The sequence below is a fragment of the Lonchura striata genome, chromosome 8 (assembly GCF_050655825.1).
Source record: "Lonchura striata isolate lonStrDom1 chromosome 8, ASM5065582v1, whole genome shotgun sequence".
Taxonomy (NCBI): Eukaryota; Metazoa; Chordata; class Aves; order Passeriformes; family Estrildidae; genus Lonchura; species Lonchura striata.
In genome coordinates, this window is record NC_140710.1 from 5,041,723 (window position 1) to 5,055,638 (window position 13,916).

General features: G+C 37.9%; 1 protein-coding gene across 4 annotated transcripts in view; it reads left to right on the forward strand.

Moving 5' to 3' along the window:
- Nucleotides 1-13,916, forward strand: part of USP24 (ubiquitin specific peptidase 24) — a 60,106-nt gene that overhangs the window by 20,391 nt on the left and 25,799 nt on the right. For 2 of the 4 annotated variants that reach the window (XM_085586210.1, XM_021542075.3), the window contains exons 10-31: nucleotides 133-291; nucleotides 1,383-1,497; nucleotides 2,005-2,108; nucleotides 3,257-3,364; nucleotides 3,838-3,933; nucleotides 4,035-4,196; nucleotides 5,395-5,439; nucleotides 6,008-6,115; nucleotides 6,708-6,857; nucleotides 7,507-7,638; nucleotides 8,179-8,290; nucleotides 8,545-8,621; nucleotides 9,457-9,597; nucleotides 9,750-9,803; nucleotides 9,989-10,104; nucleotides 10,804-10,870; nucleotides 11,030-11,140; nucleotides 11,497-11,595; nucleotides 11,674-11,844; nucleotides 12,431-12,516; nucleotides 12,660-12,753; nucleotides 13,022-13,177. In XM_085586210.1, coding sequence (XP_085442336.1) covers nucleotides 133-291; nucleotides 1,383-1,497; nucleotides 2,005-2,108; nucleotides 3,257-3,364; nucleotides 3,838-3,933; nucleotides 4,035-4,196; nucleotides 5,395-5,439; nucleotides 6,008-6,115; nucleotides 6,708-6,857; nucleotides 7,507-7,638; nucleotides 8,179-8,290; nucleotides 8,545-8,621; nucleotides 9,457-9,597; nucleotides 9,750-9,803; nucleotides 9,989-10,104; nucleotides 10,804-10,870; nucleotides 11,030-11,140; nucleotides 11,497-11,595; nucleotides 11,674-11,844; nucleotides 12,431-12,516; nucleotides 12,660-12,753; nucleotides 13,022-13,177 — 2,463 coding nt within the window. The remainder of the gene's footprint in view (nucleotides 1-132; nucleotides 292-1,382; nucleotides 1,498-2,004; nucleotides 2,109-3,256; nucleotides 3,365-3,837; nucleotides 3,934-4,034; nucleotides 4,197-5,394; nucleotides 5,440-6,007; nucleotides 6,116-6,707; nucleotides 6,858-7,506; nucleotides 7,639-8,178; nucleotides 8,291-8,544; nucleotides 8,622-9,456; nucleotides 9,598-9,749; nucleotides 9,804-9,988; nucleotides 10,105-10,803; nucleotides 10,871-11,029; nucleotides 11,141-11,496; nucleotides 11,596-11,673; nucleotides 11,845-12,430; nucleotides 12,517-12,659; nucleotides 12,754-13,021; nucleotides 13,178-13,916) is intronic. The other 2 variants (XM_085586211.1, XM_077785337.2) reach the window with 1 other exon arrangement.

A 13,916-nucleotide genomic window follows, 5' to 3' on the forward strand; every position in this document is an offset into this window, starting at 1 on the left:
CCAGGTACTGTGTTTTGATTAACCGGTCTGGTCACTAAACCTATTCTTTGTGAATCACTGCCATCCATAGCAGAATAGCAAAAATACCAATGCCTCTGTTTGTCCCTTTTTTTGTTGTTTTGTTTGAAACAGAGACTGGTGAGTATCCCTGAGCTCTTGTCTGGGATCAAACTGCTGTGTATGCGCTTCCAGCCTGACCTGGTCACGGCGGTTGATGACTTGCGGCTGGACATTCTGCTGCGCATGTTGAAATCCCCCCACTTCAGTGCAAAAATGAATTCCCTCAAAGAAGTAGGTTGGCTTTTTGTCTGTCTGTGTGTGTGCACGAGAGCATGGGTTTGGGTAGGATGGGTTGTTAATAAGCCACTGAAACCAAAGCCTTAAAAAAAAGAGATGGTGCAGTGTCTCCTTGCAAGCTATGTTGCCTTAGCAAAAGCTCAGTTCAAAATAAACACCAAAACAAGTAAATATAACAGGAGTTGTTCATAGCATTAGTAGCCACTGCAAAGCTTCCCAGTTAGACACAGTTTGAGAAGTGCACTATTCTAAGAAAAACAATTTTAGATTGATTTATAAGCAGTGGTCTATGCTATTAATTGAATATTTACTCTGAGATAATGCTGAGCAACCTGAGGTATATCCCATTTTTCTCCTTTCACTGAGAGGAAACAGAAAAAAACCAAATGGGACTTTAAACCTATATTGATGTCTCAGTCCACTCATATCAGGTCATTGCACTACATAATTGCAGTATTTTATATTGTATTTTTTATTAAAGTTGTATGTGGATACTGTAGTGTTTCAGAGTCCATTTTTGCTCCTTTTTTTCTCCTCCGTTTATGAGAATGTTGAGATGTTAAACATCAATGCTGTTTGGTTCTTAATCATAAATGCTATGTATCCTTGGTGAATTTATAAAAGTGCAGCTTTTGAAGATGTTAGCAGAAATGTGCTTTTTCTCCCTCGAGTGAGGAGCCTGTATCAGTTCAGTACTGGATTAAAAGTAGGACGCTGATTTGAGTGTAACAAGCAGAAGTCTGAGATAACCTACTTCTGGCATATCTGTAGAAAGATACCTGGCAGCACAGGCCAGCTTTTCTATGTCAGACTGAGAATAAGATTCTGCTGTATCAGTCAGAGACTGACTGTTTCTGGTTAGGAATTTGCCTTTAAAAGGCTTATTTAAAAAAACAAAACCAAAAAAATTAAAAACCAACACCCGGCGGAAAACAAGCAACCCAAAAAATCCCAAACACCTCTGTACTCAAAGTATTTCAGGATTCACACTTAAGCTTCATCATGAGCATTTTTGAATAGATTTCACTCTGTGTGTGATACAGGTAGGAATATTTTGTTAAAATCTTACATTTTGCAATTTTTAGGTAACGAAATTAATAGAAGACAGCACTGTGTCCAAGTCAGTGAAGAATGCAATAGACACAGACCGACTGCTGAATTGGCTCGTGGAGAATTCAGTCCTGTCAATTGCCCTGGAAGGTAAGAACTCTCCCAAAGCCTTTTAGCACATGTTTTAAATTACTTAAATTGAAAAATCTCATCTCTCCCTTTCAATCGACTTTAATGAGCACTATTAACCAAAGAGCTCAAGGTTTTTGTGTCTCCAAAATAAAGTAAAATCCTGCAAATTCTGTAACTATCATCTAGTCCTCTGTTTGACATCTGTGCAGATGTCTTCTGCAGTACTTGGGGTTTTTTACTCACAGTTTGTATATTGTTAGCCTCTAAAAAAGAGAGAAAAGAGGTGTTTTTCTCCTCAAGTAGTAACATTCAGTAGGTGTGCTATCAGATGTATGAAGCAAAAAAAAGAAAACCAGAAACAGCCTTGTTCCTTTTCTTTGTACTGATACTTGTCTGTAACAGGAAAGAAAGATCTTCCAAATGGAGATAGTTTTGTTCTCTTTTAAAATAATTAGTTCTTTTATATAAATGTAATGTATCTAATACTGTTTGAAATGTATTCATTGAGTTGCCTTTGTTTCACAGGTAATATAGACCAAGCACAGTACTGTGATCGTATAAAGGGAATTATTGAACTGCTGGGCAGCAAATTATCTTTAGATGAGCTCACTAAAATTTGGAGAATTCAGGTAAGCAATCAAGACTAGGCAAGTGCTTTTAGACTGTCTTACAAACAAACATTCAAATAAAGGGATTTTTTAAAAATAATCTATACATCTCTGTTGCAATGTGGAGGTGTTGAGATTTTAACAGTATAATTAATGCAAAGACTTCCTTCTATTTCCTTTATCATGTAAAATCAATTGTTCTGGCAATTTCTTGTATCACAGCTGCTAAATCCTGTGATGAAGTTCAGTTCTTTGCAACAAGTGTTAAGGGGCTGCACAAGTATTTGACCTGGCATAAGAGGTTGTCAGCCTGAAACAGGTGACAGGAATATTTGTCTGGACCAAACTAGGATATTAATCTTTGTGACTGGAGGTATGGATTTAAAGTCAGAGTGTGACTTTAAAGAGAGTGTGCTCCATCTGTATGGATTCCAGTTTACCTTCTTGTACAGACATATAATTGACCGACAAGTCACCTTTTGGCCTTCACTTTAAGGATATTCAGCTTATTACTGTGTGGGGAAGGTGGTTTGAGTGTTTATGTAAGTGACACATGGAAACTTTGACAAGAAACTAGTCTTCCACTGCAGGAAATGGTTTTCTTCTCTGCGCAAATGTTGATATTTTAGACTAAACTCATTGAACACTCTCAGCTCTGCAGTTTGTGTGGCATGGTAGCCAGTCTTTAATGCTTAGCAAAGTTGAAATGTGATTCTAGCTCCCTCACTTTTATTCTTTAATAAAAAGCTCTTCCTCCCCCTCTCTGGCTGTTGTTACCATGGTGCTCCCATCCGTGTGGGAGGAGATTTTGTATTGCTCATTTTTGAGTAAAGCCTGGAAGAGTTTCAAAGATCCAGCACCTCACACGTGAACCTCACCAAGCAATAGAAAAGGTGATGTTTGTACTGCTCCACTGCAGCAGCTTGAAGCTGCTGTAATAATGGCAGACTTGTGGTTTTCTGGTTTAGAATTAATTCCAAAGACTTCTCAGCCAGGGATATGAGGACCACAGACTTTTGTTTCAAAAGTTCAGAACTTTTGTTTCAAAACTTTTGTGTCAAAAGCTGCTATTCTCACTCAGTGTGAATAGTAGGATAATGCTTATATGAATGTTTTTCTCTAGCTTGTTTAGGTTGAAGACTTACCTTCTGTGTTTTCCTCCTTTTCAGTCAGGACAGTCCTCCACTGTGATTGAGAACATACACACCATTATTGCTGCAGCTGCTGTGAAGTTTAGCTCTGATCAGCTCAATCATTTATTTGTTCTAATCCAAAAGGTAAGTTTTCACATGAATTTACATTCCTTAAGAAGAGAATTTATGAGATGTACTTGTGCATCCAGCCTACTGAAAAGCAAATACCTTGAATACATTTGTATTTTCTATATAAATGAAAAATTTGCTATTAAAAAAACCACTTTTACTAATAACTTTTATGTTAACCCAGAAACCTAATCTGCTACTATATTGCTAATTGGCTTGGATTTTAAGTACATTGGGTAGCCAGTCCTAAGGGACTTAAAGTGAAATTTTATTATTATCTTTAATCCCTAATGGTATTTGAAAAAGAGTTGAGCAAATTAGTGCTGTAACTCCCAGCCAACAGAAATAAGGAAATACTTATGGTGGAAACATACTTGTTTGTATTTTGATTTTCCTGCAGTAAAGTAATTGTGGATTATATTTTTGTGTACACTTGAGGTGTAACAGCCTGACAGAGGTGCTCTAACATTGGTTTCTTTGCTCTCCAGAGCTGGGAGACAGAGAGTGACCGAGTGAGGCAGAAGCTGCTGAGCCTCATTGGGCGCATTGGCCGAGAAGCACGAGTGGAAACAACCACTGGCAAGGCAAGTGGATGGTTTTCCTTTGGATTTTTGATTTATTAAATGTAGAGTTGCTAGCCTCTGTACTTCCTAGGTCCTGACTATCCTTGCCCTTCTTCTTCCAGGTTCTGGAGGTACTTTGGGATCTGGCTCATCTTCCAACGTTACCATGCAGTCTTATCCAGCAGGCCTTGGAGGAACACCTGACAATCCTCAGTGATGCTTATGCAGTGAAAGAGGCAATCAAAAGGAGCTACATCATCAAATGCATAGAGGATATTAAGAGGGTTGGTTTATTATTTTATCTTTTCCAAAATGAAATCTTATCTAGCCTCGATGTTGCCCTTTTCTTTCAAGATGCACAAATTGTGTGTCCCATCTGTAAGTTCTTACCTTGGGGAGTCCTCGAGAGGGGTAGGCTTTGTGTGAGCCACTTTGTTGATCATGAGACTCATAGTAAGTCTCTTGCCTTTGTTTTAAGCAAATTTTCAGCACAAGGAGTGATCAGTTTATGGGAAACTACCAGGATGGGCCCAAGGTTAGAATTTGCAAATGGAACCACTGTAAAGGTATGTCAGTATTTTAACTGTCCCTTTCATGTGAAAGCCTAGATTAGTTTATTTTGAGTAAAGCATGTGTTCTGGCATGACCGTTAAGTCTCAAAATGCAAATCAATATTTCAATTGTAGAAGTTTTGTATTTTAAAATACTTGACTCTCTTCCTGTAACATAAAGAAGCCATTCCAAAAGCTGCCTTTACTGTTTCCTGGTAGCAGCAGAGATGTGCATGGCTTAAAAGATTGCTTATATTCTCTCCTGCACTGTTCACATAGCAGGCAGTTTTTCTTCAGGCCTGCAGGAATGCTCCTGTCTTTTTTTCAGCCTGTAGTATGCTGTAAATAAAGAAAAAGGCTTGTACTTTTTTTGTTAATTTCTTTAATGATAAGTTAGGATTTGTCTGTGTTGCATCTGTAGAGGATTTTAGATGTTTAGGAGGTACGTTGATTCTTGATGCTGATCACACTTCTGTGTGTGTGTTCATGAATATGAATTTCAAATCTTGGGTTCTCAATGTCTGTAAAAGTTGTAGTTTTTTTTCTTTTGGATCTTCTCTTATGCTTTCTTAATCTCATTACTTATTCTGGCAAGGGCTTTTACATAGGTGCTGCAGTGGGAAACACTAACAAAAGCTGTTATTGTAAACTAGATGGGATTGGGGTAAGCATACAGCAGACTTGTAAAATACATAGTGTTCTTATTTCCCTTCATTAGGGAAATGAAGACATAAACTGGGAGGGTATGTAATGCCAAGGCAGCTTTCTCATATTTGTGATGAAGTCTTCAGTGGAGAGCTCTCTGTTATGGTTGGGTTCCTTCAACCTCTCTGAGTGTGTAGGTGGTTTTGGGTGTTGTCAGTATTTAAACCAGACATCACTTCTCTAAACAAGCAACCTCAGTACTGGTCTGTGTGGTCAAACTTTACAGAAAATGAAGCCTCCCAGAAAAGTGATGAGCAGTTCTAAAAATGAGGTAGGAGGGTTGTTCTTTGTAGGATCTCTTTCAAAATGCAGCTTAAGTATCCTTTGCTTCCTATCAGGGAGCTGCTTGCAGCACCAATCAGAAATTTCTTGTCTCTTAAGCCTAAATAGTGTTTGAAATTCCTCCTTCTTTTGCTCTTGCTTTAGCAGCAAATAATATCATTTGACTGGATTTGCCTTTTTATGCCCTCTTAGACCTGTTTCATATCCTGTAATTGAGGAAGGTGGTGGTTATCTCTCCCTGGTGCAATTGAGCTATTTTTGGCTACTTAATTTGCATGCTCTCTAGCAAGGAGCTGGCACTTTGGGGTTAATAATAGGGATAGTAAAATGACATACATGTGTATCAAGGGACTTGTTGTAGAAAGTGAAGAAGAGCAGTTTGAGTGTGTTTGAAAAGAGAGCAGGAACAAATACCTGAAGCCAGCAGAGGTGGTAGCTGTTCTTTTGAAACAGCAGCCTTAACAGATATAATTAGGTTTCCAGAAGTCTGAGAGGAAGGTTAATCTGTTGTTGAGCATGTACCAGTGTGTAATTGTTTTTACCTTTCCTGCTACCAGTCGTCCCAGCACAATAATCCTCAGTTTGTGTGGGTGGTGCCAGCCTTGCGTCAGCTCCACGAAATCACACGTTCATTTATTAAGCAAACTTACCAAAAACAAGACAAGGTAAGGCTATATGCTGACAATATTGTTGAAACTTTTGTTGGGTCTGTCAAACATGGATGTTTGAATTTAGGAAAAAAAAATTAGCTAATAAACAATTTTAAAAGTAGTTCAGTGATGTAGCATAAACTATTGGAGTAGAGGTGCTGTGCTGCCCCTTTGTGTGTGTGTATGTATAAATCTGTTTGCTGTGTCAGGACTAATTTGTTTTATTCTCAGCTTTTTGTAGAATAATTAACAGGCATGTTTGTGTTAAGAAATGAACAATGGCTAATGTTTAGACCAACTGCTTTGTAATTGAATTGACATTGACTTTTGGAAAAACAAACTAAACTACCAGCAGTCACGTGTGCTGTAGAGTGGCTGTGTGGAGGTGTGGGACTTTGCAATCTGCAGCATTTGTGTTTCAGCACATGCTGAAAACACCAGCATCATGGGGGTTGGGTGCTTGGAAGGGAATAGCTGCTTCTAATTGGGTTTCATGACTCCTTCTGGTAAGAGATGTGTGTCCATAGAAGAGCAAATTGCTGTACGCGCACCCCTGTTTAACTATTGTTTTAAAAACTTCTTTTCTCTCTTTTATTTTATTGCCAAGAGCATTATTCAAGATTTAAAGAAAAACTTTGAAATAGTGAAGTTGGTGACAGGAAGCTTGATATCCTGCCACCGTTTGGCTGCATCTGTGGCAGGCCCAGGAGGGCTGGTGGCAGCAACACTGGTGGATGGTCGATACACTTACCGGGAGGTACGGATTTCTTTACCTTCTTATTTTCACTTCTGAAATTTATTGGTGAATACTATTTTATAGTTCTACTACTTATATATGAAGGCTTGTTTTACCCTTGTTATTATATAGAAGAAAGCTGTGTAAACATTACACAAAATTGCACAAGATCCTTAGCAATATCTTTACCTGGTGAAGAGTAGATCTCCCCATCCTAGGATCTGTTGTTGCCAAGCCTGTGCAGTTTCCAGCTTCTTCACCATCTTCAGTTCCTGGTAGAGGTGATACCCTTGAGTGTGTTGTGGAGCTCTTAATACCTGCAACAGATTTCTAATTAGCACATAGAAGCCACACACACAAATAGCAGTTTGTTGCTAATCCTTTGATAATTATTTTTTCCATGCTAGTTTTGACTTAGTGTCAAATACTATCACCACCAGCAAAGTAAGAGCAAATCCAAGGAGAGTTCAGTGTTTATTTTCAGAAAGGTAGCCACAAAGTATGTTTAAAATAGAAATAAATCTCACAAACAGTTTCTGTTTCTAGGCTTTTTGAAGTTGTGCTGTTGTTTGACAACTAAATTTGCAAAAAAAAAAAAAAAAATAGAATGCTCAGAGCACTTGTTTCAGAAAGAAAAATCCTAAGCTTGAGTTTCTGTTTCCTTTCTCAGTATTTGGAGGCACATCTAAAATTTTTGGCATTTTTTCTGCAAGAAGCCACCCTTTATCTGGGCTGGAATCGTGCCAGGGAGATCTGGGAATGCCTTGTAACTGGCCAAGATGTTTGTGAGTTGGACCGAGAGGTAAGAAAAACTTGAAAAGTTGGTTTCTGTGGTTGCAGAAGGAATTTTAATGGATCATGAGCAACATGTGTGTTTGTTGAGACATGTGGAGTGTGAGTAGCAAACACAAAACTAGTCATGCATTTTATGCTTTGTGTAGGCTACAGCAGCCACTGTTAGGAGTTCACTTATGGCCAGGATGCTCTTTTAACATTGACAAACATTTAACGTTTTTTGTTAACATTAACAAAATTTGACTGGAAGAGGGACGTTGGCTGGGAGATTAGTTGAAGATGCTGGTTTGAAAAGGGGTACCTGGAGGTTGGTGCAGACACAAGGATACACTCATTGTTTAGGTGAAAGGTGACTATGAAGTACCCTAAAGCTGCAATGCAGGCTCTATAACATGTGAGGTTACCAGCAGATGAGATTTTGAACCTCTTGCTGTAGATAAAACTTCTGTAAGATGAGTTCCTGTGGTATCTGACATAGTTTACTGTATAAAACTAAAATATTTGATGTGACAGTGGGGTAAAAATTATGTCTGCCTTTCATTCACAGATGTGCTTTGAGTGGTTTACAAAAGGGCAGCATGATCTGGAGAGTGATGTGCAGCAACAGCTCTTCAAAGAGAAAATTCTTAAACTGGAATCATATGAAATTACTATGAATGGTAAGAAAATGGATTTGGTTAGCAGATTTGGGGTTGAAATATATACCAGAAATTTGCTTCCTAAGCCTTCAAATTAAACATCCAACCAGTTCTATAAATCAGTGTAATAAAGAGATTTGTCATTTTGAGCTATTTTAGTTGCAGAGGGAAAAGTTCATCTCCTGTATTTGACAACTTTACTTTTTAAACATTGAAACTAAACCTGATTAGAAAAAAAAAAAAAAACAAAAACCTGCACTTTTTTTCGCTTTCAGGTTTTAGTTTATTTAAGACATTCTTTGAAAATGTGAACCTGTGTGACCATCGGCTGAAGAGGCAAGGAACTCAACTGGTGAGTGTGCTCTGGCAGGTTTGTTCCTGTGTCCTACCTGTGTCCTCTTAGGGACAGGAGACAAGGGTTGTGTAGCAGCTGTTTGACATGGTCATGTTTGTATGAATGACCAGATTGTCTTTGTAGCATTAACACTGTTAAATTCTGAAGCTAAAATTCTGACAATTTGAACAGTTAAAGTTCAGTAAGTGGAAGCTGGTTTGTAGCTTGTAAAACTTTGGAGGTGGAAGAGCTGAAGTATTTTTTTTAAATAATCATGTATTCTAGCAGTGCAAGTCTTTTTTAAAATTATTTTTTATTTTTCTTCTTTGCATGGGAGTTAGACTTATCATATTTAAATTCTAACCTACTATAATTTTTGACTCTAATCTTTCAGTGGTTTTGTTAAATTAATGGTTATATGTTAAGTAGTTTTCTGTAGGCACTTTAGATCTTTATCACAGAGAACTTACTTCAAATGCAGAATTTTTTGCCAAGTATCATAGCAGGTTTTGTGATGGTTTATTGTGTGGTTAGTTACCATGTTGACTTTTTTGAAACTAATTCCATTCCAGATTAAATTTCTCCATGCTTTTAAATTTTTTAATTTTTCAGTTGGCTTGACTGAGATTGTTCTTTGGAATGTCTTTATCCATCAGTAAACAATCTTTTTTTCTTGTATAAATACACAAATCTGCAGCAGTTGGTTTAGCTTCACACTGTGCCAAAGTTTGGCAGTATGTTGGAAAAGAAAATTTTTAAGTTTTAATCAAAAGATGCTTTTCCAACAGTTTTGTCCCTGTGGTTCTTGTGTAAGAAATCCAGTCATGTTTTACTGTTGTTCTTCCTTGTGTAGAGCGTAGAAAAACTGGAATTAATAGGAATGGATTTCATTTGGAAGATTGCAATGGAGTCACCAGATGAAGAAATTGCCAATGAAGCTATTCAACTGATAATAAATTACAGCTATATTAATCTAACTCCCAGATTGAAAAAGGTAGGCATATATTTGTACATAAATGTGCTTTGACATTCATAGTCTTGTTACTCTGCATGTTCAGCTGTGTGATTTGTTGGGTTCTGTCAGTTCATGAGTCACTCCCATGATTTTAGTGTAAGTTCTAATTAATTTGTACACTTTACCTTTAGGACTCAGTATCACTGCACAAGAAATTCATTGCTGATTGCTACACGCGATTAGAGGTAAAGGATAAATTTTAATTATTCTTGTGCCTACATCCTTTTGTTTCTGTTTCTTAGAATAAGAACACTTATCTACGATAGTTCCATTTAAAGAAAGAAGTTAAGAAGTTCTTTCCACAAATATTTTTTGTCCTCTGAGCTTTCCAGGACATCCTGACTGTCCCTTGCTGTGCTCTGTGTTGCAGGCAGCCAGCTCTGCGCTCGGCGGTCCAACACTAACACACGCTGTCACAAGAGCTACAAAAATGCTCACAGCAACTGCCATGCCTACAGTGGCAACATCAGTTCAGTCTCCTTACAGGTAGGCTAACCTCTTAAGGAATAAATATGACAGTATACATTTGCTCCCAGCTGCTTCCCACAAGATTTTGAGTGCTAACTGAAGTAATTGGCAATTGTAAATTCTGGTGGTTCCTCAACTGAATATTCCAATTGTTATGCAATAGGAGTTCCAGAGATTTTTGGAAAAACTGTGTTTAAAAACAAAACAACAAGGAAACAAAGAAAACCAAAGCCAAATAGACATTAAAAAAGCCCAAAACAGTGGGTCAAAACCAAAAAAAAACACCCTGCCTCCAACCCACCAAAAACCAAAACCAACCAACAAAAACAAAATAAAAAACCCCAGAGGTTATTACCAGCCTATTAATCATGTAATATTTCTGAGGCAGCAAGATTTAGGTGTGGTTCTTCTTAAATTAGAAAAGAAAAGGTTGTTTTTCCGACCTTAAGCTTAATTTAATCATACCTGAATATGTGTAACTTAAATATAAGAGCATAGGGTGGGACCTTTAGAAACATGAAATCTTCCTCTGAAGCTGGCAACATTTCAAGCAGTACAACAGGATCCTCTTGGCCTGTTTTCCTTGCTCATTTCTGCTGAATTAACTCCAAGTTTAAGGAGGTACCTTCAAAACCAGACAATTCATGGTAGTTACCCGTGGGCGTTGGAAATTAATCTGCAAGACAAGTTACTCTTGTTTTCAATGTTTCTCTTTAGGTCAACTAAACTTGTAATAATTGAGAGGCTGCTGCTGTTGGCAGAGCGTTATGTGATAACAATAGAGGTAAGATTGTAATTTCCTACTAGGCAAGGCTAAGAACACAACTTCCAATTTTATTAAAAACAGTAGAAGTTATTTAAACATGCAACTCTAGTTGCCCACCATCACAGAAATGTCTTAATTTCAAGAGAGATGTTTACTGTCATCTTTCTCTTCCTGTAGGACCTTTACTCTGTTCCCCGAACTATTCTACCTCATGGTGCCTCTTTCCATGGACATCTTTTAACCCTTAATGTTACATATGAGTCTACCAAAGATACCTTCACCATAGAGGTGGGTGTGCCCAGCCCTGTGTGTGCCATGGATTGTTGGCTATGTAGCCACTCTTGGTGGGTTTTATGCCTGGAATGAATAGAGTAAGATGGTTATAAAAATTCCAGTCAACCTGAAAACTCTTCTTGAAAGTGTTAAAAATATATACATGGTAATGTCTGTGGACCCCAGGATGGGAAAAATAAGTTTTTTGCTCACTGTGGGTATTGGAGCATTTCTGTGCTGTCCTATCCTGACAGTCTTGTGAACAATACTTTTACCACCCTATGCAGGAAGACTCTTTCAAAAGATTTTAATTTTTCTTGGCATTTACTGCTCGAGCAGACTTACTGAACCAATGTTGTTTAATTTCACAGGCTCATAGCAATGAAACTGTAGGAAGTGTCAGGTGGAAGATAGCAAAGATGTTGAATTCACCTGTGGAAAATATACAAATATTTGCCAATGACAGCCTGGTATGTTAACTACAAAGAATTCATATTTTGATGAAATTTAGTATTTTCCAGAACTAAACAATAAATATTTTCTTGCAGCTAACAGTAAACAAAGATCAGAAACTACTCCACCAGCTGGGTTTCTCTGATGAACAAATCCTTACAGTAAAAACATCAGGAAGTGGGACTCCATCAGGGAGCTCTGCAGATTCCTCAACCAGTTCCAGCAACAGCAGCAGTGTATTTAGTTCATCTTATGCAATGGAACAGGTACAGCAGAATATGACCTGAAGCCTTCCCTCAGCTTTTTCCTGAAGCAGGGATAGATGGAGGAGAGAGTAGGAGCTCCAGTAAGATCTTCCAATCTTTAATAATCTGGTTTTGCTTTCAAACTGCAATTGAAACAAACAATCTAAATACACAACTGCCTTGGGCATGCAGGTTGGATTTTATAATCTGTACTGTCACCTATGGTAACCTGCTTGGTGTTTAGTCATCTCTGTAGGGACTTTTAAACAAATTGGACCCATCTGGTTTAATTTTGAGACTGTGTATTTGTTGAGGGTAAAGATTTCCACATTTTCACTATTAAAAAGCTGCAATATGAAAGTAAACTAAGAAACATCAACTGGCATGTTCAGAGCACTCCTGGTTTCCTTTGTATTTTGCTTTTCGTAACAGCTGACTTCAAAAATTGACTGTTAATGATGTAAATGTTGTCTCAGCCTAGAAAGTACCTGGGATTTCTGTAGGTCAGGTTAACATCTGGGCCATTTGCTTCAGTGAAGAGCTCTGTTAAATTTACATGTAACAGAGAAGGGAGAAAAAGACCTTTGTATTTCTGCTTAATTCTCAGGAGAAATCCCTCCCTGGAGTTGTCATGGCTCTCGTGTGTAATGTGTTTGATATGCTTTACCAGCTTGCCAACCTAGAGGAGCCAAGGTAAACAGATTAAATGGTTACTAAATATTAAAGAATTGCTCCCAGTGCCCAGTTTGAATACTCACTCCACTGTGTGCAGGCATCCACCAGGCCAGTGTGGCTGAGCCCTTGGTTTGTGCATGTAACTTCTGACTTCTTTTCAGGATAACACTGCGAGTGAGGAAGCTTCTGCTCCTGATTCCCACTGACCCAGCTATTCAGGAGGCTCTTGACCAGCTTGATTCCCTGGGAAGAAAGGTAGGGATTAAATAATTTATTATGGTGAGCTACACAAAGGATTTTACTACTAGATTCCTTAAATTCCCTATCAGATTATTATACACAGAGGGTTTGAAACTACAGCAAAATAATGTTCTTTAATAATGTTAAGTCAATGTTCATTATTGATTTATTTCCAAGCAGCCAGAGGTGAGAGGGTTATTACAAGGGTTGTAGGAAATGGATTTCAAATTACAGCAAAACAGAGGAGTCTCAAAATATTTTTTCGGTGGCTTTTTCCTCCTAGAAAACACTGCTTTCAGAATCCAGTTCTCAGTCCTCAAAATCCCCATCCTTGTCTTCAAAACACCAACATCAGCCCAGTGCCAGTTCAATTCTAGAAAGTCTTTTCAGATCTTTTGCTCCAGGCATGTCCACGTTCAGAGTGCTCTACAATTTGGAGGTAAGAAAACTAATGTGCTGCTTTTTGTGTTTCTGAGCAGCAAGAGTTAAGTATTTCTAGGTTTTTTGGGCAGGAGTCCACTGTGATGGGGTCATTATCAAAAATGCAAATATTGTGACACATTCTGCTTTTATACATATGAATTTTACACAGAATGAAAGGGACAGAAAGTTCCTTTCAGAGACTTTACTGAGAAGCCAGACCCTTTGTGTGATTTGTAAGGTGGAAGAAGTGCTCTGAAGTAAGTGGAGAGGAGCAAAGACACATCAAATTCTTACTGTTTAGATAAAATTCCTCCTTGAATCTCTAGATCTCTGAATATGCAATTTTTAGTGTGTGTGTGTGTGTATATATATATATATATATAAATGTTGGCACTTAAAAATTAATGGCAGCTATTATAAGTTGGATTGATGATGCTTGATTAAATTTGTCAGAAACTTCTGTGCTTTGTAAGTCTCCCATTTCTGTCTAAGGAGGAGTGTTTTTAAAAAGCATTCAGCTGGGAAGAATTTTAACTATCCAAACGTGCAGAGCTTTTGCCAAGAGGCCTCTGCCCTGTTTTGGCTGCACAGGTAGAGTAGAATACATGGATCATTTTTACCCTTAAGCATTCTCCTAAATCTTTAACTAAAACCCTGAATAGGGTCCTGTAAAGATTTTTTCCTAGAGTTCACAGAAGGGGTTTTAAAGATTACAGGAGTTCAGCTGGTGTTGTTGGTAGGACACAGTAACCTGC